Here is a 27,410-nt window from a genome sequence, read left to right as displayed (position 1 = left end):
ACCCTGTTACCTGGCAGTGTTTATACAGTCAGTCGGCCAGGGAGACGGGGTGGTGTGGCGGATTACTGTATTTTACCTGCCACCTCCACACAGACTCAGGCAGGAGGTGTGTGTGTGTGTGTGTGTGTGTGTGTGTGTGTGTGTGTGTGTGTGTGTGTGTGTGTGTTTTATAGTGATTAAAAAGCTGTTCATACTTGTGTGTCTAAATGTTTGTGAGTTTTATTTCCGGGGACAGCCACATCCATTTCACCCATTTTGGTGCTTAAAGTCACAGTGTAGGGGATAATACCGAGGAAATGTGAATATCATGAGCTGTGTTTGGAGTGTAATAATTGCCTACTATTTTGGAGTTCTGAGTACACATCAGATTAGAGATGCTGTGAGTTTTGAAGGCTTGTGTATTTTAGTGAATGGATTTATGGCCTATTTTACTGAGCCTTTTGTTAGGTTTCCTGCTTTTGTGTATTCCGTCTCCTGTTTCTGTCTATACCCATCCCCATTTAAAATTGTGTAAAATAACATGATGATGATGATGATGATGATGAATGTTATGATGATTATGTAGATGGCGACGATGATGAAATGACAATAACGATACTAATGATGATGAAATGACGATGCCGAAAATAATAACGATGATGATAACAGTAATTTAAGCGTTTTGTACTGCGTGACTGTTGCTTATCTCAAGGTGACGATAACAGTGGGTTGTGATACGCGATGTACTGGTGATAAGAGTGTCGTATAAGCTCTGATAACACTTGAACCCGGTAGACTGCAGGCTGAAGTGTAGAATGGAACACGGCTTTTATATATCACTTTTTTTCTTTGTCCCATTAAGAGTGTAGGGGCTCAGGGATAGGTTACTCGGTTTCGATATTTAAGGCAAGGGTGACCAGCCTCGCCCGACCCTGAGTAGGATTGGAGCACTAGACCCAATCACTCCTCAGACTTTGTTTGTTTTCCGAGAGACCCGTTTTGCAGGTTTGTGTGCTTAGTTCCTTTTCCTACATGAACAATAAGGGAAAAAAGAGAAAAGAAGAAGGAGGAGAAAAACGAGAAAAGAAGAAAAAAAAAGAGAAAAAGAAAAGGGGAAAAGAAAACGATACCATCACCTCTTCCGCAGCACATATGCCGGTCCGCCCGAGTCCGCAAAGATACTGGACCACAGGGGCCATCCAAAGTACTCGTCCATCCTGGCAATCCCGGTGACGGAGAGTCCGCCCAGTCCAGCCCCTAGTACCAGGACCCCCGCCATGAGAGCCAGGAAGGGTCCCAGTCCTACAGAGTCCGCTAGGTCGTCCAATCCGTTGCTGAAGTTGTCCATGCGGTTCTTGTAGGAGAGGATGACGGAGTTGGCTGAGTTGAGCATGTCCATTATTGCGTGAGTCTTGGGAAGAGAAATGGGTCCACAAATAAATAGTATAATACATAAAAATAAAAAGATAATGATAAGTAGGCTTATAATACCGTGTAATATTCACAGAAAGGAATTATGCCCACATAGTTTTGTGTCCACCATCAGTGTTACACGAGTTTCGGCCCGTAATAGATTATAATTAGTGTCATCGTTGCTGAGGGAGTACACTACGTCTGTCATTAAATAATACCAAGATGGCTGCCTCTATCGTTACTGTATAATATTGTCTAGCATACAGTACATGGTTAAGTATTTTCTGATTGCCTCTATTGTCGCTCAGCTGGTTCTATACTTCACCCCTTCTGATTTTGAGATACGCCTGCAGTGGCTGTGTTGCAGGTACTTGAAATGCATGTGTCTCAAGCAATATAGATAGATAGACGGATAGATAAACAGGTAGATAGATAGATAGGTATATAGATAGATACATAATATACACATATAAATAAGTAGACGTTGAAACGGGTTCAAGTAAAGCATTAGAAGATACGTACTCAAGGTCATTCTGACTATCCTGTTCCTTATCAAGTATTCATTATCTCCCTGCCATATGAATGTAAAAATAGTTATCGATCGTTGGTGTATTCGTCGTATACTTGAGACAGAGTGGGAAGAGGTGTAAGCAAATCTCCAGTGTCTGACTCATTTATGGAGCACTGGGGCAACTGTAAACCTTAATCGAGGTGAGCCTGCAGACCATTGTAAAGAGCGCATGCAGTAGTAAGGTAGGGAAGTCGGTCACGCTTTAATTTTATCTTGAGTTTAACAAGATGACTGTCTGATACCGGGGCTGGCCTTGGCGTGTCAGTTATTTAGAAAAAAAGATTATTAATACACTCACCGTTATAAGTTGCTAAAGAGCCTGGCCACCTCTTCACATTACACTACACTGCTACACCGCGTCCTTTACAAGCAGGCATGAAAATGAAACAAGCAGTGCATCTCCTAAGTAACAGGGTTCGTAGACTCACCGTTGTAACTAGAGTCCAAGAACACCGCCGCACCACGCCACACACACCGCTACACCACACCAACACCACTGCGTCTTTCACCGCCAACTCCACTTCCTCACTAACACACCGGGATGAGACTGGGCTGCTGAGGAGGATCTGGCCCTAACACACACACACACACACACACACACACACACTAGCGGGGGTGAAATTTCGCCTACGGTCTGTTGGCTGACTCCTACCCGCCTGGCGACCTCTGGAACTGAGAGTAACCAGCGGTGGGTTGGACAAGGTAGTTAGGACTATGGCTAGGAAAGAGGTTAGTGATGGATGTGATCGAAAGCTGTATACACGTGGGTTTAAGAGTCTGTGTAGTATTTTTTGTTTCTTAAAGCATATTTCTGCACATGAAGTGTTGATAATCTCTTGATATTCTTGTGTATGCTGTATATGTGAACTGCAGTATGTTGATAGTCCAGACTTTTAATGCCATATAAATGTGTAATATGAAATGGGACAGTAATGAAGAAGTTACACAGTTTAAAAAATCTGCTGAAATATCAATTATACTATCTCTTTGCATTTCAGGATAAATTTAGCGATTTTATCTGTGAAATTTTGTGTATGAAATTATGATACTGTATTGTTGAGAAAATCTACTTTTCTTCAGGCTGAAGGTATGCTGTTTTATTTTGAGGATAAATAATGGAACCGTGTATCTGAAGATAAAGTTATGCTATTCAGGTTTTGAGAATAAATTTATATTATTTCTAATGGTATAGATACGAGTGTACTATTATAATTTCTTACTTTCTCACTATCACTGTTTGACTTGTTGATGCCGTTGTTAGCGGGGTTAGCAGCTCTCTTTTACTCACCACGGGGGCTCTTTCCCAAGCTGAATGAAATCGTCTGGCGGTAGAAGTAATAAAAGGTACTCCATCGTACTGAGGGGAATAAATGAGATTGTTCAATACTTTTTCACTGCGGTAATTTTAGCCTAAGCAGATATAAATTGCCAGGCGGTGGCTAGAAATAAACAGAATAAACATAATCGTATTTATAAAGTTAAGTTTAGCTAATAATAATGATGATGATGATGGTGATGATGATGATGATAATGACAGTTTTTATTTTCTCTATGGTTGATATCCAGTAGAAGCAATTCTTACTGAATCATCACAGTCATGAATAAACAGGGTTATTGCTTATAATGTCTGTCTGTATATAATTGTCTGTCTGTTTGTGTATCTTTTCATCAGTGTTTGTTTGTTTGTCTGTCTGCCAGTTTAAATGCCTGTCCAACAGCCTGAACGTTTATTTGTCTCTGTTTCTGCCGCCCCTTTGTCTGTCTCTCTTTCTACCGCCCCTCACACCAAACTCTCTCCAACCCCCGCTTTGGCATATCCTGCCTGAGTACCCATCGTCTCCCCTTTCTGCTGTTGTCACTCGGGGTGCGTGGACCATGACGGCCTCGCTATGGTAAGCGAAATAATGAGGGTGAAATCGCGAGTTAATGTTGCCTGTTGCCTGTTTATGTGTGTGTGAGAGAGAGAGAGAGAGAGAAGGGCGGTACACTCAGTAGTTCCTTTACACTCGGGAAATTGTGTCAAAATTCTATGCTCCATTCACTTCAGCCTGTCTTAAACTTGCCCCATCCCATTTTTCCCATTTTTTTACGTGAGCTATAACGATGTACTAATCCCTTCAGTCCAATGGCGTAATTTATATTTTGTTCTAATTACCTTCAGACGATTTAATTCAACTTCTAAATGGAGGGATTAGATGTAACCTTGAGTGATTTCCCCCCCTCTCTCTCTCTCTCTCTCTCTCTCTCTCTCGAAGTTCTCACTGACCTGCATAACATTGTAAAAGAATAAATGTAGAAAAAACACGTCATTCAATTGAAAGGGTTAATGATCTACCGTTAGCAAAATTTGATAAGTAGCCAAAACAAGTGAGAGTATATAAGTAATGAAGTGATATTCATTAAGTCATATAAAACAAGCAATTAAGTAAACAAAGAAGCAAACAAGTAAACTCGTTTATATAAGCTGCATCGTAGTGAGGGACCCGGTTGACTTGCAGTGGTATAACGCAGGGTGATGATGATGATGATGATGATGATAATAATGATGGTCACCTTGTCCAATAATATGGCCCCTATAGCAAATTGTCCTTCTGAAGGGTGACTATTCTTTATCAGCATGCACCGTCAGAGCATCGGAGACGGCCCCTCTCGTTGCAGAGACTATTATGCACCCTTCTTGGCTGTTTTTTCATTTAGGTCTCCTGTGTGTGTGTGTGTGTGTGTGTGTGTGTGTGTGTGTGTGTGTGTGTGTGTGTGTTAATGTGAAAATAGTCGTGCTAATAACCTAAATTGGATCAGAATCGTGTAGGTAGGAGGGGAGGAAGAGGGGAGAGTGAAGTTGTGAGATGTAGGGAGGGGAGAGGAGAAACCGAAAGGAGGAGAGAAGGGTAGATGTTGAAGGATATAAAGCTGCTGTGAATGGATTATCTTTGATGTGGGATGGGAAGTGATGTAATTTTGTGAGGTATATGAATGCGGGTGGTGTGAGCTGGAGGAAGAGCAACCTGATAGCGGATTTCACGAAGGCAATAATTATGTATGTGGCCATTGCTGCTGGGATTAACCCATTGGCTTCCAGAGATCCTGGGCGAGGGATTGTGCTGGCAAGGTACTAACCTTACCGCCCTCCGCCTATCGGCACATAGTCGCGAAGCTCATAGGTCCCTACCCGGGGGTTCCCTACCTTATTAACTTTTGAAAATTCCCAGTTCCGTCCTATATTGAGCTCAAATGGGTTAAGGTGTGTGGTCGAATATATATATATATATATATATATATATATATATATATATATATATATATATATATATATATATATATCACGCTGGGGCTCATGCTGTTATACATTTCTATACTACCCCGATACTAAGCTTCTCACTCCTGTATGTAATATACAAGTTCCTCTACTTTTTATAATATGTACTATAGCTAACATTTACCAAAGGACGTGTGGCTACACCCACGATTTTATAACTACAAACTGCATATACCTATCTTGGTGGAAGTCGGAAGGTTTGTGGGAAGACACCACTTTCTTTTGTTGTATAAGTGCTTTGTATACCTTTTACAACAGTAAATATTACAGGTCAAAATAATATAATAATAATAATGATAAAATAGTATTAACTATGATAATGATGAAGATAATGATAACTCCGTTGTTTTGGTGCTTGATACGTCAAGTATAATATATGCTCAACACGCTCGTAAACGAAAAAAAAACTAACTGGTAACTGCACAAACATTCCATTTTGTCAGTTTGTTTTGACATTAAAATAAGCCTCAAGAAAAACATTGAAGATATGTTAAATGTTATTTTTAAACATTAGATATACGAATTTGATATGCGAATACCCTTTCTTCAGAATTCCCGCACTGCTTGTGGCATCAGCTGACTGCATTAACGTGACTGGTCAATGGGGACGCGTCCGTCAAGGAAGAGTATTTACTGCTCCAGTTGCCTTCTTCAGTGCCCGGTGGAGCTTCTAACCTCATTCGTGATTACGCACACAGTCGAACAGGTAAGAGCTTAACATCACAAAGAAGGATGTAAAAGGGCTAAATGTCAGAAAAGCGACTGTCGATATGTTAAATCTTCTCAAGCTTGTTGTTGTTAGTTGCAGTATTGGCGGAGTTGAGCCTGACCTTCACAAATGAGAACGAAAGAAAACGTAGCAGTTCATTTTCATGGCCAACACGAAAAATTTTGTCACATGCTGCCCAGATTGCCCATATCCAGGATTGCATTACCATGATTATATTGTTGTCTCAATATGTACAACAGACGAAGATTATGGGTCGTTCCCACACAGCTCCTTCAGCTAATAAGAGCTATACTGTACATTAGGTACTGTATACATACAATAAGGTAGATCTACAGTTTCTGTGGTTTCAGAGAAAACATGGAACTGCATACGCAACCGTGCGATACGTATGCTGATTTCGTGTAAATTCATGTGTTCACTTTCCCCTATTTATGATCGTTTTTATTTCTGGAAGGAGCGCTGACACCTTCAGTAATCACTGGGAGGGCCACACCCCCAATCATCGCATTACGGATGAGAGTCCAATGTACAACATGTACTAAGATATCAAAGTCATATCTGTTCTTCTCCTCTGTTATACTCTTTATCATTTTTGGAGGGGCTGACCTTACTAAAATAATGGTGGAAAGTTTATGTAGTGGAGGACGTTATCAAATACCGAGACGAGCAGGGGGGGCGCGGTAGCACAGTGGTAGCGCGCTGGACTTGGGATCGGGGGATTGCAAGTTCGAGCCTCGCCCGGGCTGCCGTGCCGGGAGGGGTAGCTCCCTCCTGTAACCCTAGCGGGGCTATATAGTCCAATACAGGGCTTAGCTCGGGGGAACTCCATTTCTCCCATACCGAGACGAGCAGACCTGAGAAGTTTCGTAGAAATCCTTGTGCTCGTTATCCCTTATTTCTGATCATTTTAATTTTGGGGTTGGGGATTGACCCGCCAAGAATCATGGGGGGGGGGAGTCACGCTCCGCAATCGTATGACGGATAAGAGTCTGTTGTACAACATATTCCGATATCAGTGCCATATGTGCCTTTCTTTGATTATTTTTGAGAAATTTTTATTTAGCTGGGGGAAGTGACTCCTCCCCCGCCCCCTTCCCCCCCCCAAAGAAAAAATGCTTGGAAAATTGTACATAGTGGAAGACCTATTCCAGGAACCCGAGGAACTCACATGGGAAGCTTTATTCAAATCCATCAAATAGCCTTGGAGGAGTTAAAGCACACACACACACACACACACACACACACACACACACACACACACACACTCAGCAACAGTATAGGATGCGTTGCCGAAAATGATACCATCTTGCTTCGCAGGATTAATAATGATAATAATAATGGTAATCGTAATGAGGGTGTTTGTGGAAAATCCATACACTGTACTGTCAGAGACAAAAGTTTGCATAATATTTCACTGCTGCTTCTCACTGTCTTTGTTCTGCTGGCTAATTATTTGTCAGCTGTGAAAGCCTGTTTACTTCTCTGCCCATCTGTCTTCGGTATGATGCATCAGAGAGGAAGTGGCCGATATAAGTGAGATGTAGATGCTATGAGACAGTAGGTGAAAATTTTGTCTCTGAGTGTATATAACCCCTTTACTGGTTGTAGGAGGAATATAATGAAAAGGTTATTGTCCTGAAGGTGCACCGGGCGAAATGCAAGAGGCTGTAAGCAAGACCAGTGATGAGGAGGACGTGTGGATACGGCCGCTGTCGGACAAGGAGGAGTACTTCGAAGTGGGGCACCAGCTTAACTGCTCCCAGACACACTACATCCTCTACCTCACCTCCTGCAGGCCACTCCACCAAGACCTGCTCACCGACGCACTCACCCATCTATACAGGTTGGTGTGTCTGACATTTAGAACCTAACTGAGTGCGTTTTTGCAGCTGTGTATATTTGTTAAAAGTAGTTGTGGATAATGCTGCTACTTTTTTTTTTTTCTTAATCAGCATGGCTAGGATTGATGCTTAAATTTTTATATTTTGCAGTCTATATGTGTATCTGTCTATATTTACTGTATACTTATAACTATATCTGTATCTATGTCTATCCATACTCCCTCTGTCCATGTATTAATATGTCTGTCTCTTCTATATGTATCTGTATATCTATCTGTCTGCCTATCTTTCTGTCTGTCCACTTGTCTATCTCTGTCTGTTTTTCGATATATCTGTCTAGAAGTATTATACAGTAGCTCCTGATTCCCTGTTGTTGTTACACTCAGAAAGGTGCCGGTGTTGCGAGTATGTATGGGCCAGAAGGAGGGGCAGCTCTGGTTCAAGAAGATGCGTCAGTGCATTTTGGACCTTAAGGTATACTTTCTGTTATTGCCAGTAGTGAAAAAACTATTATTGCAATTGTAGCTTATTGTAATTCACATCCTGGTGATGTATTTGTCCATAATACTAAAATGATGCTTAAATCAGAATGGAAGGATGACTTCTTAAAGGTGAATATTAGAGGTACTCAGCATGTGTCCATAGGTCTTTAGGACCAGGTGGTAAACACCACTTCCCCTAGATGTGTTGACTCAGTGAAAGAGATTGGTAATGTACCACAAAAATAATTGCATTATAATGCTATCAGTGTATTTATCTTAGCCTACTGGTGAGCACTGGGAGCTAATCGAAGTGATATGCTGTACTGTACATTCCTTTGTGCCCAGAAAGACACATGATGCAGATTACATCTCTAAACAGCGCGCTTATGTATGCACGGTGAGGGGTCAGAGCCATCCTACTCTAGTCACCCAAACTAGATATTAGTTTGTGCTCAAATATGACATGTAAACACCTTGGGAGAGAGAGAGAGAGAGAAAGAGAGAATTTTGGGGCAATATGCGACCTGAATGACCAGTTTTGCTGATGTACAGTATGTAAACACACACACACACACACATATATATATATATATATATATATATACATGACTGCGATATATATGACCGCGATATTATCTGTTGTGCAGGTGTTGGATAATGGAGTGTTTGAGGAGGAACACGAAAAGCTGATAGACCACACTTTCAACATTGCCGAGGGTCCTCTGTTTTGTGTGAGGGTGATACCGGGGACAGGCCAGGGGTCGGGCCACCAATACATACTCCTTTTGGGCATCCACCACTCTGTCGCTGATGGCATCACCAACGTCAGAATCTGCCACCTCCTGCACACCATCCTGGATGATTTGGTCGCTGGCCGAACTGTGGACGACGAGGTGCAGCTTGGGCAACACGTAGATGGTCAGATGGCTGAACAATTGTGCCAGCAGGAGAGGGAAAAGTTGCAGAAGGACCCTGACTTACTAAGAAGGCGCCGGGAACAGCTGCTGAATGCCACTGTAACCCGCCCTCATCTGTTTGACGTTTTCCCTCTCCCCGAACAAGACAACGCGCGGTCCTTGTCTGCTAAGATTGAACTGGATGAGAAAACAACCCAAGCATTCCAAGCAAAATGTAAAAGTGAAGGAGTAACGCTCCACAGTGGTATTACGGGTGTCATCAATGCCGCCCTGGTGAGTCTGATGGAAGAGACTGGACGGGGACTAGACCAGTACAATTTTTCGTGCAGTCATGATCTCAGCTTACGACGCTACTACGATGGGGACACTTCACAGGTTTTGGGTGCTCATTTACCATTATTTTCGTTCAAGTACCCTTTCATAGTCTCGAAAGACATTTCAGCCACATTCTGGTCTGTGGTCAAGAGGTTTCACGAGGAGTTCCACGGTGAGCTGCGAGATAGAGCACCTTTGCAGTCGGTGGCGCTAAGGCTGATCGAGAAGTCCAAGTCAGACATTTTTAAGGATTACTTCAGAAGCTCTGGTGACCTTCCCGAGTACTACTATGCTATCTCCAACTTGGGTGACGTGACTCGCCTGGTGCCTGGAAAAGGTGAATGTGTGCAGGTGCAAGACATCGACAGGTTCTCGGCACTCCGCGCCAATGCCACCATCATGTGCTTCTTCATCCTGACTTACAGGAGCCGCTTCAAGATTAGCCTGGCCTACTCTTCCCGCTTCATTAGCAAGGAAAATGTTCAGAAACTCCTGGCACTTATGAAGAGCACTGTGTCTGATGTCTGTGATATATAATTCTTTAGTGTAATACCATCGTGTGCATCTACATCCTTATCTACAGGACCGTTATATGTTCAGTCTGGCCTATGCCTCCAGCTTCATTAGTTGACCTGCGGTCTCGAGTCTGCCAGATCAAGTGGACCCGGGTTAACAACAGCAACAGCAGCAGCATTAATGCTATCTGTGATCTACAGTATAATAGCTTAGTGTACTTCAGTTGGTAAATCGCAGATGAATGCTTTTGTTTTTTTTATTTTTATTACGCCTTTCAGTAAGGCAACGTTTTTTTGTATGTATTCTTGATTTCATTCAGCATAGGAGAACCTTTTCAAACTAAAATTTCGGAGGTGTCATTACCTCATCACCACATAGAGGTTACCCTGAAACAAAGCGTAATTGGAGATAACAAAAAGTCATTGTTTGCAAGGAATTAAGGTGCTATCGTATAAATAATTAGCCGTGTATAGTCTTTTTATTATGACTTACCAATTGGAGGCGTGGTCCAAATTGTCTGGGAACTCTCCTGATAGTTCTTTGCTTCTTTGAATTTCCGTTTCCTGTATGTGGATCCTACCCACTCTGTTTCTAATTCTTTTAATGACGTCTTTATGTTCTGTTTTTGCCACTACCTGATTTACTTATTCAGCTCGAGAGATTTTCGAACAATATTTTTTTTTTCATAGCTTTGATTAACTCTGTCATTACAAGAGGCATCCTCGTAGTTGTGTCAAGCATTTTCTGTCGAGAATAAAGTAAAATGGCTGTTATTGTACGAAAGAGGTTAATACTGAGAATAGTACTGGGATGAAGATTGTTTATTAGCGACAGATGTTTCCGTATCCTGGCTTTGTTATGGACGGACCCTCTTATAAATTACATTGTTACTAATTACTAACCCTAAATGACGTGTACTCAGTTGGGGGAAAATGTTAAAGGATGGTGTTACACTCTTATAGCACAATAATAAATATGAGTGTAATTGTCTTCTGATGCCATTAATATACCAAGTTAGACTTCAGTATCTGTATTTTGTTTCTCAGTCATACCTCCAATAAAATATATGATCCAGCAGTTTTTATGTGGTTTCTTAGCCATGTTATCTAGCTTACAGATATTCCTTGCATATTACTTGCACTGAGACTTTGCAGAAGATGCAGATTCTCCGTTCTTGCTCCCTTCTCATTCAAATAAATTACGGTCTGTGGTAGAGCTCGTGGAAAATGGTGAACTGACATACACGGGATAGATGATTGTACTATATACCTTTTTCTCTAACTTTACCTAAAACTACTGTCTCTCTGTTTTGAATAGTGAGTTGTATCGAGATTAACAATTGAATATGATGCTACAGTAGTCAGGAAGAAGCGCTATGGCAAGGATGTAAGTTAGAGCCATAGCACTGTCTTTTTCGGCCACTGAGCTACCTGAAATTAGCTGCAAAAAGACGAAAATCAGGGCCAAGTTTAGATGAATCTACTATAACAGTTTTAGCCCGTAGATCTCATTGAAAATCTAAATTACCTCGCTCCTAGACGTCCTTCATGAGCTGAATGAAAATGCAGTAATAGGAATGTGTCGTGATTCTTTTTCCCCATCCTTTCTATAGTATTTTCTCTTATGCTGGTATTGTTAGAAAAATGGCGTTTTGAGGGTTTCAGTTCGAGATTCCTACATCTGAACTGCACCCGTCAGAGTATATACGGTGCTGCATTGGCTGTCCATCTTCTCGTATTCACTTTGTCTGTTATCTCGTACTCTTTGTCTGTTATCTCGTACTCACTTTGTCTGTTATCTCGTACTCACTTTGTCTATTGTCGCGGACCCACTTTGTCCATCTTCTCGTACATACTCACTTTTCTGCTCTTAACTCCTTCAAACAAGGACGTAGTTTTCTGTTTTATCTTCGCTGTCTGTAGATGATTTTACGCAGTTCATACAAAAAACTCATAATAGAGAAGATTTTAGTGAAGGATATATATATAAGACTCCCAGTTTGAAAGCTTCCTCCCAAGTTGAATACCCCTGCTCGTCCTTGCTATCTGTTGAGCTGGGGTTGCCTGTGTCGTTTGCTATTCTATTAGTTCAGGTTATAAATGTCTTCCAACGGGGATCTGCTCTCGTCCCTGCTCTTGCTTTCTTTATTGTCCAGAGTGATCATGGAACGCGCAAACCATAGCATCTGTGGTCCTCATTCCCAAATCCTCCACCATCTCTCATTCTCAGCGTCTTCCTACACTCTTATTTTCACTAGTCAGGTGCTGTAAATTTACTGAAATATTTTGATGGATTTCAGTTCACAATGGTCACACATCGCAGGACCATATTGGCGTCCTTTCCAAAGCAGACACTCGCCCAACCCTCCCAGTACTCCCTCTGTGTCCAAAGCCGGTGGTCAACAGGAGTTAGGGCGTAACCAATGGGAAAGAGTGCGCGGCCGACTGGGTAAGGGGTTAGTTAGACGCTCCTTCTTTGAAAGCTAAAAGGTGCATTCGAATGAATCGAATGAAGGCTCCTTATTATGATTATTAAGCTCTCTGTGATAAATGGAGTGCCCTATGGCACCCATTTCACATACGAAATACTTTGTGACATCAATGCATTCCCCCATTTCGTTTAACAGGTACATTGCCTCAAATGGATCAGCTGCTGTTTCTCGTATCACGTGGTGAGAGACAGCAGCTCCTTTCTAAACAAATGTTGGTCTTCACTTTAATATAAAAGATATTTTGGAACAAATGGAGGCCTCTGTTTCCAAAAGAAAGGCACTCTTTTCTATGTGACACAAATAGAGTTTCCTTTATTGCATATTGGAGACACTCTGACAAAGAAAGGTCCTCACTGAAAGAAAATCCGTCAGCGTAGACAGATGAAATAGTAAACAGAGAAAAACAAGGATAACAAAACGAATTAGACAGTCAACAAAACTTACCAAGCTATAAATCACCATATCTGTCCATACAGTGTACCGGGAACTCTTCAACACATCATGGTCACAGTGAAATCTCGGAAAGTACACGTAACATTTTTTGTCACTTCAAACACCGATGACAGAGGCGTAATCACTCCATAACCACTCAATTTTATGTCACCCAGACATGTGTACAAAATTCATAGTTTGCGATGAGAAGTTTAGCCGAGACAGTTCTTGATAATACACACACACACACACACACACACACACACACAGGCTGTACTTAAAAAAAAAATAAAAACACTCATTCCTTCATATCTTTTTTATTGCGTGAATTTACATCTTTTAATCTCTCTGTACAGGCTTACACTGTTATGTTAGTTCTCCTCATTCAGTCACAGATACAAAAATATACAAAAATACAAATATTCAGACCATAAGCTATCTGTGCACGTAATAGCAGCCAGCCAGTCAGTCAGATTTGTCGGCCGGAACTTTATTTAACTGGCGAGGGGCTTGACATGCTAACCTTGTCTTATTATAGCACCCTCACACCTCCTTGATTACCCCCTTTAGAACGATTTAATTTTATTTTACTTTTATGATAGCCAGATTATTGTGATTTTGTTACCCCTGTTTATTTTTAGATTGTGTGACGTCTTTTCCTCCTTTTTTTCTTTTTTTTCCAGATTTTTTTTTTTTGAGCTTGTGTGACGCATTTTCTATTTCTGATTGTATTTCTGCTATCGTCTGATGATTATAATTAGTTCTTATGACCTTTTTTTTTTTTTTTATCTTGCTACCGTTTTGTGATTTTTCCCATCTCGTGTAATGTCTATTTCAGTTATTGTTGCTGTTTATAGATGACTAAATATATTTGGAGCTTCAGACAATCTTCATTAACTTCCGTGTGATGACGCCTTTTTTTTTTTTTTTTCGTTTTATTCTTGCAACCGCCCAGTGATTTTACGTAGTTTGGGGAGTTAGGAGGGAGTTTCCATGAACCCCGTTGGTATGATATTGTTAATCTTATTCTTGTTAGCACCAGTTTTCTTTTTCTTTTGCCTTCGGGGTGTTGGCCAGTCTGCTTTAATTACATCTAATAATCTTCATTCACCCCGTCTTACAGTGTCCCCTTTTTTTTTTTTTTTTTTTTTCATTTTGTTCTTGCTATCATCAGATTACTTAGTAAGAAGAGACTCATGCTGCGAGGAGGTTAGACACAAACTCAAGTAGGTGTTGTAAAACGGCGTCTTCACTTTTTACGCTTGTTACTGCCATTAGATAATATTACTTTTATTATTATTATTATTATTATTATTATTATTATTATTATTATTATATTTTTTGGCTTCGGAAGGGAATAATGGTGATTTTTAGATATTATCCTTTTAACTACAGACGGTGTTATTCAGGGGTGGGATTCTCAGATATTTTTACGACCGATTCCCCGTCGTAACTTATGTTTTTGCAGCAAGAACTAGACAAGGGAAGACTGCACCCCCTTCTCTTGATCTTCCTGCAGGAAAAGAAGTTATAACCTGCTGTAATTTTGTGTCTTAAGATTTATTTATGAAGTTAGAACAGGACAAAGAGGAAGATTCTACAGTCATCTAGTCCCTCTTGCAAATCAAAACTCGAGTGACGACTAGGTGTTCTATAAGTGCGTCTGTGTATCCTGGGAAAGGAGGTAATGGCGACTTTTAAGCTGATTGAAATTGTCTGACTTTAGCGAGAACAAAACGATAAAAGACGTGGGCTGAATGGCTTGGAAAAAATTGTACACTCTTCATATGACTTCAAAATGGTACCGCTGACGCCTAAGTTTCTCTGCCTGGGGTGGGACTCTCGGCCACTCTTACGACCGGTCCCATTGTCGTAACTTCAGATTTATTTTTAGAGGAGGTACTAGAGATATGGGGAAATTCTGCACCCTTCCATTCTTGTCTTTAGTAGAAATAAATACAAGATGGTCCATACATAACACTACCCTTGCACTTCAGCGGGTGATTTCTCGTGTGTTGCCGGGGGCGAATCAGTGTTATCAGTTTGTATCCTGCGTCATTTGTTCATTTCCTTCTCCCACTGCTACTCACGCCCACACCAGCAGACTGAGCCGCTCCCACAATACGTAAGATACCGCCAGGTGAGTTTGTTGTGGGATGCCAATAGACCACCCTGTATTTATTTTCCTAAAGGGATATTTTTTTTCCCCCTAAGAGGAACTAAAGACACTGGGATATTTTTGTGCCCTCCTGTCTTCTTCCTTCCTGGGAAAACCAATCACAGTTACGACACAGAATTGATCATGTCATTGTAAATCCAGCCGATATAAACAGGTATATCAGCCTTTGGTTCCTTCTTCCTTGCATTAAGATGAATCGTATCTCGTGTTAGAGTCACTGGCATCGCGTCACAAATATCGACCAGTATGACACCACTATACTACACATCCTACTACATCAGGTGCTTTACTTGTGGGCTTGTGTCCTCGTCGGCTTAGGAGGCTCCCTGACACGTCTTTACTATTATGACACATGGATATTCCCCTAATCAGTTTATCTTATCGTCCGCTGCAACAGTTTTCTCTCATTCGATTTTTATACAAGGTCTGTCTGTATGAAAAGGATATATATACGTTACACCTGTCTATTTCTTGCCTGACCCAGCATCTTGAGAGGCATTTTTGTCCCTGCTCTATAACGACCCTTCTTCCTACTACTCACCACCCTTCCTTGAATACTCTTGCTTTCTTAAATATATTTTTTCTGGCTTTTCCTCTCCCCATACCAACTATCACTCTCAGGTACTGTCTTAGTCTCTCACACTCCTATAGACCCTCACGCTTCTAGTCAGTCTCTCCTATTGAGCCTCACTCTTCTAGTCAGTCCCTCACTCCTATTCAGCTTCACTCTTCTAGTCAGTCTCTCACTCTCCTAGTCAACCTCTCATGCTCCATTCACTCCACATGGCCGAACCACCTCAGAACTTACTGATTTTCCCTACAACATGCAAGGAAATAGAAGAGTGTAATGCGACAAATATACCAGGTGTGTCATAGTGCATCTCAGGCCGACAAGGATACCACCCGTGTACATCAAACAGTAAGCAGAACAGCTGACTAGACCGCAAAGAAAACCTGCCTTAATGGAACGTCACGAGCTCAGCAAAGGTAAGTCTCAGGATACAAGTCTTACATGTTTATCCCCTTTCAGTACCATGGCGGTATTTTTTTTACATATTTTAAAATTCCTTGTTACCACTTCACAACTTTTTCTTTTTTCTTTTTCTTTTTTTTCTTTAGCTGTGGGGGGACGTGGATTTTTTTTTACTTTCTACTTTCATTTTTTACATTTTTTGCCCTGTTAGCACTGCACCACTTTATTCTTTTTTCATTTTCTTTGTTCCTTTTTTTTTTTTCGTTATGGGGACACTCCTGGAGATTTTTTTTCCTCACCACTTCCGGCCTTTGGTTCTATGCCTAAAAGAATTAAAGGGTTCGCTTACCTTATTTATTTCGCTTGCTACTGCCAGACGACTTTATTCAGCTAAAGAAACACCTCCCGTACTACTGAATGAGTTAATGGAGATCTTTATAATCCCTTCACGGCGAGAGGTTGTCCCTGAACTGAATAAAATATCGTCTGGGAGTAAAAATCCTCTAGGGGCAAAAATCGTCTGGATGTGATAAGAATAATAAAGACGCCATCGTACTGAAGCGATTATAATAGTCTAATTGTGATGTGTACAGTCTCAGGTTACCCTTTGACCCCTCAGCCCAATGACGCATTTCGTAAGTTCATTCTCGCTACCTTCAGACGATTTTGTTCAACGCCTGACAGTAAAGGGGTTGATTAAAGTTATGTCTAACCTCTCTAGCTCGAGAAGCCCCTCCTCAACTAAGTAAAATCGTCCAGTGGCAGCATGAATGTAATAAAAATACGCAACCAGCCTGAAGGAAATGTGAAATATCCACGCTGGATTAAATTTCTTCTAACGACAGATGATTCTGCGATGCTGAAGATAAACTAAGGACACCGGTAAAGGAAATATATATCACGGTTAATGCTGTGGCTGGGAATAAAAGAACTTGGCATTTCAATTCAACGTACAACGGACGATTTAAGAAAAAAAAAAATGCAACCAAAGATTTAAGCCAATTAATCTGGGCTAAGTTTTATTATTATTTTATTCTTGCTGCTGCCAGACCTTTTTTTGTTCAACTTAAGAAAGGCCTCTGGTACTGAAGGGGCTTACTAGGGATGTATCTAACCTCATGAGGCTGAGAAATCCAACCTCAGCTGAATAAAATCGTCCGGAGATAGCAGACTGGAAGAAAGAAAATCCCTGGCCTCAAAGGTTTAAGAAAGTAGGTAAAATCTGTTTGGGAGACCTCTTTTCGTTTCTTTTCATTTTCTTTTTTTCTATGTCCTAAAACTCGCTTGTACATAACTCTTTCCCCTTTTATCCACTTTTATACGATAATGTCTTTCTTACTTCATTCTAACTACCACAAAGACGTTTTTTTTTTTTTACTACAAGGACTTCTATAACCCATTAGATCCTTTGACGTATTAATTTTGTTTGCCTCCTCTCAGTTGTTTACAGTTGTTTACAAGTCACCTCTTCAGTAGGGCGACGCCTTTTTCATTTATTCTTGCCATCTCCGGACGATTTTATTCAGATCTACCTCGTGCAGTGGCAGCGTTAATGAAAACTATTTTTTTTTTTTATCCCCCCAATTCGAAAAACGTCCCTTAACCCCGGATAGGTATTGTTGGGTATCTCCTACAGGTTTCAGTATGATGTGGGACTGAGAGCACCACCACCTTCCCTGATCTTGTGGTTAAGAGAGAACGTAACACAAATGATGGGCGATTGGCATATCACTCCCCTGGATTCTCTTTGTTAGTAGTGCATAGCCAGTGGAACTCGTATCGGGGTGTGATGCGTCGCTGTTAATCTTATGATCTACGTTAATTTTTGCTAGTATATGCAGTCTAATTTTGTTATTCGTGGCAGTCTGATTTCACTGATGATGACCAGTGCAAGTGCTACAAGATTTTTGTTCACAGTATCATAAAGAATATTTTGTATTCTTTTAGGATTATTATTATTATTATTATTATTATTATTATTATTATTATTGTTATTATTATTATTATTATATGTGATCAGTAGACAAATAAGATTTTAAAAAAAAAAGTATCCCAACTTTTCGCATGTATTTTTGCTCCTGAGGTATGAGGTACTTCACTATACCTGTTGTGTTTTTAAGAGACCCTATGCCTTTCTAGGGCTGAGCTGAGTAAAACTGTGTGGAGGTAGCAAGAATAAGATTTAAAAAGATGACATTGTAGTGATGTGGTTAATTCTTGGCAAGCTAAGATTTATGTATCATCAAAAACTTGTCTTTTTATATATATCCACAAATTCAGTTTCTGTAGTAATACGAAGAGTACCGAAAAAAGAAAAAAATCCCTGGAGAATACATCAAAAGCAGAATAATCCCTCCCTCCCCAAACCCAGATTAGCAGCCTTGATTATCTGAGGATATTTTGGTAGCACAGAGAGAATACATTATGTCTTATCCTTTGGGCATATTCTCAGTGGCTCAGAAAGCTCTCCAGCACCTCTTCATTAGGGATTTATTTTGCACATTGCACCTTAAATGCTGTTATACGTAGTCTGCTGTCATCATTATCGCCATTATTTTCACAATCCAAACCCTTTTTTCCGCCTAATATGATGGGGTAATGTAGAATCCAGTATCTTCTTTATGTATCATCATGGCTGCTGCAGTATACGATAAATATTCTGAAATAAACAGGTGAAGAAAAGGTGCTAGGGACCCATCTATGCCCATGAGTATCTGACCATTGTAGTACACTATTCACAAGTCATGGTTGTTGAAAAGGATGAAAGCTGTTCCGAGCGAGTATGTGGGTGGTGGGCGAGAGCAAGGTTCAAATAGTGACAGGTTTGTGCACTTTGGTATAGAAACTGATCCCCCTCGCGCAGGGAAGCTCGTGACATCAAACGGCTGATGGTTGGAGAACTTTTTTCGTCCTCATCGAGCTGTGCTTTAGCAACGGTCGGGTGTGTTTCCTTAGTCACCCCTTAATAAGATCCTTCTCATACTTCCATCCACAATATAACCATACCTGCATGAAAAATGGCTGAATACGTTCTCAAGTGGTCATTACTAACTTGCACACTCATTGACTTAATCACTCTTTTTACGAATATGTGCACACCTTCAGGCAAAAGATGTAAACAGGATAATCTCTACTCTACTACATTTTTTTTTTTTCTGTTCCCGTCACCTAGTAACCTCACAGCATTTCTCCACTTCCCCCCTGCACATGAACTCAAAATGCAGCGACCTTTCATTATTTGGACCTTGGACGAGAGCAGGGAGTCTGTTGACACACTCTGGCCTAAGGCTCTACTGTTTGGAAGTATAATGCCGCCACCTCTTTGTGAATGAAAATGGACATTCTCGGACTTTTCATAATTTGAGGGTATAAGCGACATGGTGGTGAATGTGGGTTTGAATAGAGCTAGGTACCCGTTATATTGCCTGTACTTAGGTCTGTTAAGTTGGGTCTAGGTGGCATTTCTGTTCTCACTGTGGAGATCCTTGGAAGTGGCACTAACTCTTCTGGCCTTCAAAAAAGTAGAGCTAAGTCACTTGAACCCACCTAAGGGACCTAACCTAACCATGAAATGATGTAACTGTGAGCTAACTTTATTTAGACCGATAATTGCCACCATGTCAGTTATTTTCTCTCGTTACGGAAGGTCCGCGGAGAGGTGGTGGCGATAATCTTCCTTACTACTGCATCTGTCGCAACATAGTGGACAACAAACCAGCTACATTATATTGAGGGACATGCCTCATAATACCAAGCGTAAGCAGTTTAATTATGCACGTAACAATCAAACTTTTTCTTCTTTTCACATATTTATGTACAGTTGAACACTGATTGACTATATACATCTGCAGTACATTCATGCATACATCTCTGAGAAGGTAACTGTTACAACATATTGTGTTACATGTACATGTACATAAAACAGTATTCCCAATATATACACACTAGTGTTTCAAGCTCATTCCCTAGACTGCACACTGCTGCAGCATTGGTAAGCATTACTATATCAAAACAAAGAGGAGGGAGCACAGTAAAACTCCCCTGGCATATGAAACACTGACAGGAAGAGCAGGTGACGGACGTGAAGCTGTGTGTCTTTACATCAATTGTACAGGACAGGCTCACGGACTCAGGACCCGCTGACTTGAGGGTTCGACGCTGCTCCTTGAAAACCCACAACCTGCCACGGGTTTCAGGCATAGGTTCTGCTGCCAGCGTTCCTTAGCGACCAAAGGTTATAATACCCCCTGAAACTAACTCTCACCGTTCAACATGTGTTTATATTTTCTTTGGTTTCGCATGCACGAAGCGAGCAGGACGATGCCTGACACCGATATGCTGGGTAGAGTGTTTTCCGGGAGTGGATCTAACATAACACTATTACTCTAGGTAAAGGAACTACGACTGTGGCAAAGTAACAGTTCCCTGGAGGCGCCTCGTATGGGCAAGGACGCTGGGGACTCAAGTGAGCGGCTGGTGTTGGCACGGGTTGACACAAATGTAGGTCTGCTGGCAAGCCTCACGTAACCTACTGTACCTCAGTACCGGTTTTCACTCTTTTGTGTACGTACAGTTTTTATAGACTGAGAGCATATGCACTGTCTTCTACAGCTTAATATTTCCTCTGCAGTCTGTTTGCTCTCAAAGAACCTCTGAAAAAGGGCTTGACAGGGCCATGATTCTGCATACCATGGCGGGAATGTAACCAGCTGTCCTCATCCATCTCACGACTACAAATACGTAACTGCGACGCACGAGGAACTGACTAAGAACGTCATCTTACATAAAGTGTGAGCGTGCGGGAGGGAGACGCACCTGGAGTGGCCGGAGTCGAGGTGCAGAGCGACACAACACAACACCACCATGTTAATTGGCGCGTGGCTGCTGCTCTAGTTAGAAACAAAAATATATTGTACTTGCCTCTAACTTGTAATATAACTAACCCTATCAGATACAGCAACAGTTCTTTCTCCAAAAATTATAGCTTTTATTTACACTTCAAATCCTACCGGTACAGATATCACTTCCATATTCTTGACTCAATATATACAATACGCTGGTGTGTGTTCTGTGTTGAAGCGTGTGTGTGTGTCGGCGTGTGGGTCAGTGAGCGAGGTGTGTATATCACGATACGGCGGCAACGTGAAGCCTGTGTGTGAGGATGAGCGTGACAGCGGCTGGCCAGACCCACCAAGCCACCGCCACGCCAGCCCCTCCACTGATCCTCTGTGGGCTGGGTACGTTGTCCACCACCTCGGCCAACGCGAAGAGGGAAAGGCGCACGTCTTGTCGGACCCTGGGCTCGTGGCGGTGGAACATGTCTGCCACCCTGCTGACGGGGCCCCGGCATCGATCCCGCTCGTGTTGCAGCGCCTCCAGGCTGTAAGAGGCGGGGGCGACGGCGGCTGTGGCGGGGGCGACGAAGGCGGTGGCAGGAGGAGTGTGAGCGGGGACAAGACGCACCTGCAGCACCAGGTTGTCGCCCGTGTGCTTCATCAGCTTCACTCCGCACTCCACACCCTGCACCACCACGGGGGAAACAGGGGTTGTATTCATCACTTGCTTACCAGGCAGTCATCTAAATATTTGTTAATATAAATTCCCTGGTGGCGATTACAACTGATTTGGAATGAGAACTGTATATTGTCATGATACAAAAGTGCTGGGAATTATTCAGATGTAAGAATTATACTGGTACGGAAAAGTTAAAAAAGATAAGAAACAAAACACAAGCCATATTAAGATATACTTGTAAAACGAAGCACTACTGGCGGTCAAATAAATTTAGTTTCCTATTGTTAGACTGTTAAAATACATGCACACAATTAAAGGAATATTAGCAAGAATTACAACACGAATCGCTGTTGACGTTCATATAAATTTTACGTTTTCTGTTGCTTTTGCGACATTAACAGTACACACGCCCTTCTAAGAAATATTAGCAAAAATCACGGAAGACTCCATACTGTCGCTCATGTTCAGAGAGATGTACCCAAGCCATCTTAAAAAATATAAGCAAAGACGACAAAATACATTACTACTGACGTTCATATTGAGAGAGACGATCCTGAGGAGGGTCTGGAGAGATTCTAGAGCCTCCACAGCTCCGCCCTTCGTCACCGTGCTCAGCATCTTCTCCTCTGTCCGGCTGAACCCCAACAGAAGGAACAGCCCCGTCGGGAGGTGGAGCTCGTCTGGAAGAAAACCGGGAATCATCATCATCATCATTTGGAGCTGCTCTGATGGAAAAGCAGGTTTCACCATTTTTCTTCATCATTCAATACTGGCATCTGTTCGTATCCACCTGTGGACCTAGAAGACTGTTTGTGCTTGTCTTTGACGGGAGCTAAGAGACTGTGAATCCTAATGTGTGTATCCTAATGCGATAATCCTTACAGGGAACTAAAATCTACCTTCCCTAGTCCGCTGGCGGATGAAGTCCCATGAGTAGGAGAGATTCTTGGTTTATGTTTGTTTTTAGTCTAATGGGGAACAAAGAGATATTTATGCTTACCCTTATGGGGAACTTGGTGAGTTTACGTGTTTATCCTGCTATGAAGCTGTGGAATTGTTTGGGTCTGACGTAAAAGGGAACTAACCAACTCTTTGTGCTTATCCTCGTAGGGAACTAGGTGGCTGTACGTGTTACGCCAGCGACACTGTGAGCAGAAAGCGGCTGCCTTGTTAATCGTTTTTGCCAGACGAATGGCCAACAGTCAGCGGGATTCAGCTTGCTACGAGGTATGTTACTGCCATCAGTACTTAGTTGAGCTAAATATCATTTTTTTTTTTCATGTGAACAAAATAATCCAGTAGAGCACAAGGTACCGTAAGTATAATTAAAAACGGCATGCAAAAACGGCTAACATGTCAGCCGCTTTTGCCCAAGTGTTAATCCACTTTTAATCTAGCTGCCAAACTAAGGGACTGTCTGTGTCTATCCTAACGGGGAATCAATTAACTGTTTGTACATATCCTCACGGTGAACTAAGACCCACCTTCCCTGGGGCGCTGGCAGATGAATTCCCCTGAGTAGCAGATACACTGGCCCCTCTTGCCCTGGTAGGCGGGGGAGTTGTGCTTGAAGACGGCGTACCCTGTCTCGCAAGGCCTGTTCTCCACGCACTCTAGAATCTGAAGGACGAAGTAGGAATGGAGGTTACGTTAGGAGAGAGAGAGAGAGAGAGAGTTTATGATTCATTAGCCTTCCCAGTGTCTCCTGCTTGTCTAACAAAAAAAACAAAAAAAAGAAAAATTTATCGTAGGTTCTGTATATATATTTTTTTTCTACAGGAAGAAGAAGAAGGAAACTCGTGCAGAAAATCCCTTGTTTCTCGTTCTTCCTGCAAAAGAATAGGTCATAAATAACTAGGCATGAGGTCACGAGGTCAGGACATCGATATTTTCCTGCCTTGGTCATTTTTTTTTTAATTTATGAGAAAAAACACGAAGGATTAGATGTTACAGTCTATAATTATACGTCTTGCATAATACACACGCTATATTCCACCTTCTAATTCCTTTAAATATTCTGTATGTGCATTCTGATATCAAGTAATAAATATCTAAGATCCTGTAGTTAAAAATTTGGGCTCCTTCAAGAAATTCCTTCATTACACTACACATTATATGCTTCAATGATGAAAAAAATGAAAAAAAAAAAAAAAACTCCTCGTACAGGGTCGCAAAATGTGCAATAAATTTTTCGTCAAGGTTCAGATATTGTATTATCGAGTGTGTAAACATGAGCCTCCAGCCTTGACTTGCCCGAGGACTACAGGTCTTTCTTATTTATTTTATTTATGTATTTTTTAAGTCGTTGGGCTGTATTCCTGACGGGCTAGGGAGCTTCCATGCACAGTACCTCTTCCTTACCAGCTTTTCTCCTTTATTTCTTTTCTTCTCTGTAGCCTTTTTTGTCTTACTTTTTTCTTTTTCTTTTTATTTTTATTTTTGCGTATAGCGTGTCCGTTTTCTCTCGTGCGAAAATAAACATTACATGTAAAAATAATCTACAAGGGAATATTATTGTGTCCTGAGAAATACTGACAAACTCTGCTGACTTCAAACTTGACAGTGTTCAGTATTTACACTGAATCTCCCTCTCTCTCTCTCACACACACACACACACACACACACACACACACACACACACACACACACACACACACACACACACACACACACACACACACACACTACTTACCCTGCACTGAATATCTCCATGTCGCTTGCACTCACACACCTCTGAGCACTCGTCATCGTCGCCCCTGTAAAGCTGCAAGAGAGAGTGAAAGTGAGATAGGATGAATAGAAGAGATAAAATAAAATAAATGAATAAGAGACATAAGGTGGTTCGTAAATAGCGCTCAATTTGAAACTTATCTGGAGGTATTTTATGTGCTGGGAGGGAGGACTCGGTATGGTGTGTGTGTGTGTGTGTGTGTGTGTGTGTGTGTGTGTGTGTAGAAAACAAATACGTGATGCAGGGTAGATGTTGATAACGCCAAGCCATCCCCGTAAGACACAAGAAGTCACGTGAGGTAGTAGAAAAGGGGTGCTATATTTGGCCCACCCTGTATGTAGAATCCTAATAATATGTTTGACTTTATATCGAAAGCTTGACAGTAGAGCAGTAACTTTTTTTCCCTCTTAAATCTCCATACATATGTCTTTCATGATACACAATAATTATTACTTGTGGTATTATGATAGTTCTTTCTTCTATAATGTCAGGAAGTTTTCATTACACTGAGAAATAGTGTAACAATCCACTCTTGACATTCAGTGTAATAAGCTATAATTTCCATACACTGGCAAAGGGATTGGCAATTTTAACCGTCAGAGTACTAAACATTGTCACCTCATACACAAGCAAATGGTATATATGACAATTCTCAGTTATTTTTCAGTGTAATGCATTGTCATTCATTTCACACAGGCGAATGGTATGGCGATTTTCTGGTATTATTCAGTGTCATAAATTGTCATTTTTCTCACACAGAAGAATGGTATGGCGATTTTCTGGTTCAGTGTAGTTCAGTGTCATTTCCTAACACTGAGAAATGGCATAGCAGTTCTGGCATCTCTAAGTGTGCCAAAGCAATAAAATATAAGAGAGAATTTTACTGAAGTCCCTAAATATCGTTCCGTGTGACAGGACGCAGACTGTGGCTCTATGAAATGTCTTACCCTGATACTGTTGTGTTCTGCGATGATGTGTGGGGGCTCCTCGGCGGAATCTTTTAGTTGGCAGTACCCTGGAATATACACACCTTGATTAGCCATTACACACACACACACACACAGAAGGACATCATGATCATCATCATCATCGTAGCACTACTTCCTCTACGGCAAGTACAATAGGATGGGCAGGGTAAAAAAAGATGAAGAAAGAAAGAAAAACCACTACAATACAAGACCTATTAAAATAATTTCCCAGCTAAAAAAGTTCACATCCCCAGTCACTTCACCACACCAAGCAAATTTCTTAGTTCTAACAGTTTACCTCTTCACTTCGAATATGTCTTTCCTCGATGAATAAATATGTCTGACGTAATTAGATTATGATACAAAGAACGTCCTCGGGGTGAAGGAGTAAAGAATTATAAGTGGTCCAGTGAAATGCCTGTCCCTGGGGTTCAGTAATTATGTGTTTGTGTCAGTGTTTTAATTTTTGTCTTTTTCATCTTCGTCTCTGATTTCATAACTGGCTACAACTTATTTCACTTCACCAGTCCAAGCTGATTTTCCTTATCCAGTGGTCTAGAATGCACAAGGTTTAGTACAGGATGCCTCACACGGAAATTCAGACTTATTTTTGTGTCAGTGTTTTAAGCGTATCCTCATCAGTGTTTTAAACATATCCCTGAGTCTATGTCTTGTCCGTCCACGCTTGAACTTGGTAGCCCTTGTCTATAACTTCCTAGATATTATAGTAGCAAAATTGGTGCTTTATTGGGATGCATCACAGTGGAATCCAGCTTCGCTTTTGTGTCAGTTTTTAATTATGTCCTCAGTTTATTTCTAGTGCATTTATTTCTAAGCTCTTGTTACGTCTCGTCTCTAATTCGGGATATTTGGTGGGTATTTAAAATGTGTTCGACGGGTCGTATGTACATCATTTTGGTGAGATAGCTTACAGTGGAATGCAAATCTCCCAAAAGTGTCCTTCCTTTACATTTCTTCATCCATTCCCCGTCTGCTTTATAAACCCTTCTCTAACTTCACATATAAAACGATTAATAATATTGATCGTTTAGTGAGTTTATTTCTACTGGAATGTAGGTCTGTTTAAGTATATCCTTAGTTTATCTCTCATGCTCCCATTCCTAAGCTTTTATTTATCTTGGTCTGTACTGTCCTGGATTTTGAGACTAGATTTTGGGTACTTTTCAAATGATGTGACACACGCTGGAATTCTAATGTGCTTTAAATATGCCCTTAATTTATCTCTTCTCCATCCATGCCTCGGCTTTTGTTTATCCCTCGTCTCTAATTTCGGGGCATTTAGCGGGTGTCTGTGCTGTGCTGTGTGTGTGTGTGTGTGTGTGTGTGTGTGTGTGTGTGTGTGTGTGTGTGTGTGTGTAGCGGGTGGTAGTATAAACCTCTGTGTGTAATAAGGACCAAGGCAGACGGATGGACTCTGATCACAGGCTTTGAAACTCGTGTATTACCGAGACTCCGGAGAGATGGCGGTCTTTTGGCTTCACCTCGGCCATAAATTAGAGGGATTATCCAGTACTGTATGGGAGGAACGTCGTCCGCTTTGCTAGAGCTGGGAGAACAGTCTTATTTTTCTTTCTTTTGCTTTTTTTTTTTCCTGTGCATTTTGGCCTAAATCTGGAGATGTACATAGGCTACTTTTCTTGCTTTTCCTTCTTACTGTGTCATTCGTTCTCCCCCAACAAACCTGGAATCATATGTACTTTCATCTTTTCCTCCATTTCTTTTCGTGTATCTTTCGTGCGCTATACATGAGCCAAAAAACTTAAGACATGTACCTTTTTCATTTCTTTCACTGTGTTTTAGTCCGCATAACAAAATCTATTTTTTTTTCTTCTTCTTTATTTATTTTCCTTCCCGCCCGCCCTGCTGAGTCTAGGAGAAAATATACTGCCTTCTTTTCTCTTCTCTCCTTTCTATCTTTCGTCTACATAGCCCGATCCGAAAATATTATACTTTTCTCTGTTTTCCCCTTTATTTTTGTCCATCTTCGCCTCTTTTATGATGTGTTGAAACTTATGTACATT

General features: G+C 41.2%; 3 protein-coding genes across 3 annotated transcripts in view; 1 reads left to right on the top strand and 2 right to left on the bottom strand.

Annotated features, from left to right (window-relative positions):
• Positions 1–1,111: 1,111 nt before the first annotated feature.
• Positions 1,112–1,378, bottom strand: LOC145418020 (uncharacterized). The gene has a single exon (XM_080286558.1). The coding sequence runs from the start codon at positions 1,376–1,378 to the stop codon at positions 1,112–1,114; it is 267 nt and encodes an 88-aa protein (XP_080142684.1).
• A 4,536-nt stretch (positions 1,379–5,914) lies between these two features.
• On the top strand, positions 5,915–10,248 carry LOC145418731 (uncharacterized). The gene is made up of 4 exons (XM_080287067.1): positions 5,915–5,985; positions 7,651–7,852; positions 8,237–8,324; positions 8,980–10,248. The coding sequence occupies exons 2-4, from the start codon at positions 7,665–7,667 to the stop codon at positions 10,099–10,101; spliced, it is 1,398 nt and encodes a 465-aa protein (XP_080143193.1). The 5' UTR covers positions 5,915–5,985; positions 7,651–7,664; the 3' UTR covers positions 10,102–10,248.
• Positions 10,249–20,799: 10,551 nt separating this feature from the next.
• LOC145418008 (uncharacterized) overlaps positions 20,800–27,410 on the bottom strand; it is a 268,292-nt gene continuing 261,681 nt past the window's right edge. Inside the window, exons 15-19 of the mRNA XM_080286549.1 lie at positions 25,348–25,415; positions 24,362–24,433; positions 23,154–23,289; positions 22,201–22,349; positions 20,800–21,675 (exon numbers count right to left, since the gene is read on the bottom strand). Coding sequence (XP_080142675.1) covers positions 21,280–21,675; positions 22,201–22,349; positions 23,154–23,289; positions 24,362–24,433; positions 25,348–25,415 — 821 coding nt within the window. The 3' untranslated portion in view covers positions 20,800–21,279. The remainder of the gene's footprint in view (positions 21,676–22,200; positions 22,350–23,153; positions 23,290–24,361; positions 24,434–25,347; positions 25,416–27,410) is intronic.

Source organism: Coenobita brevimanus, chromosome 14 (genome assembly GCF_032717465.1).
Source record: "Coenobita brevimanus isolate Jiangsu-jjx chromosome 14, ASM3271746v2, whole genome shotgun sequence".
Taxonomy (NCBI): domain Eukaryota; kingdom Metazoa; phylum Arthropoda; class Malacostraca; order Decapoda; family Coenobitidae; genus Coenobita; species Coenobita brevimanus.
This window is presented reverse-complemented; position numbering and strand designations above follow the sequence as displayed.

Bases quoted from the DNA above. Each gene is read 5' to 3' on its own strand.
- LOC145418020 (XM_080286558.1), bottom strand. From the start codon at position 1,378: ATGGACATGCTCAACTCAGCCAACTCCGTCATCCTCTCCTACAAGAAC.
- LOC145418731 (XM_080287067.1), top strand. From the start codon at position 7,665: ATGCAAGAGGCTGTAAGCAAGACCAGTGATGAGGAGGACGTGTGGATA. The intron at 7,853-8,236 runs GTTGGTGTGTCT...TGTTACACTCAG, and splicing joins GCACTCACCCATCTATACAG to AAAGGTGCCGGTGTTGCGAG. The intron at 8,325-8,979 runs GTATACTTTCTG...TCTGTTGTGCAG, and splicing joins AGTGCATTTTGGACCTTAAG to GTGTTGGATAATGGAGTGTT.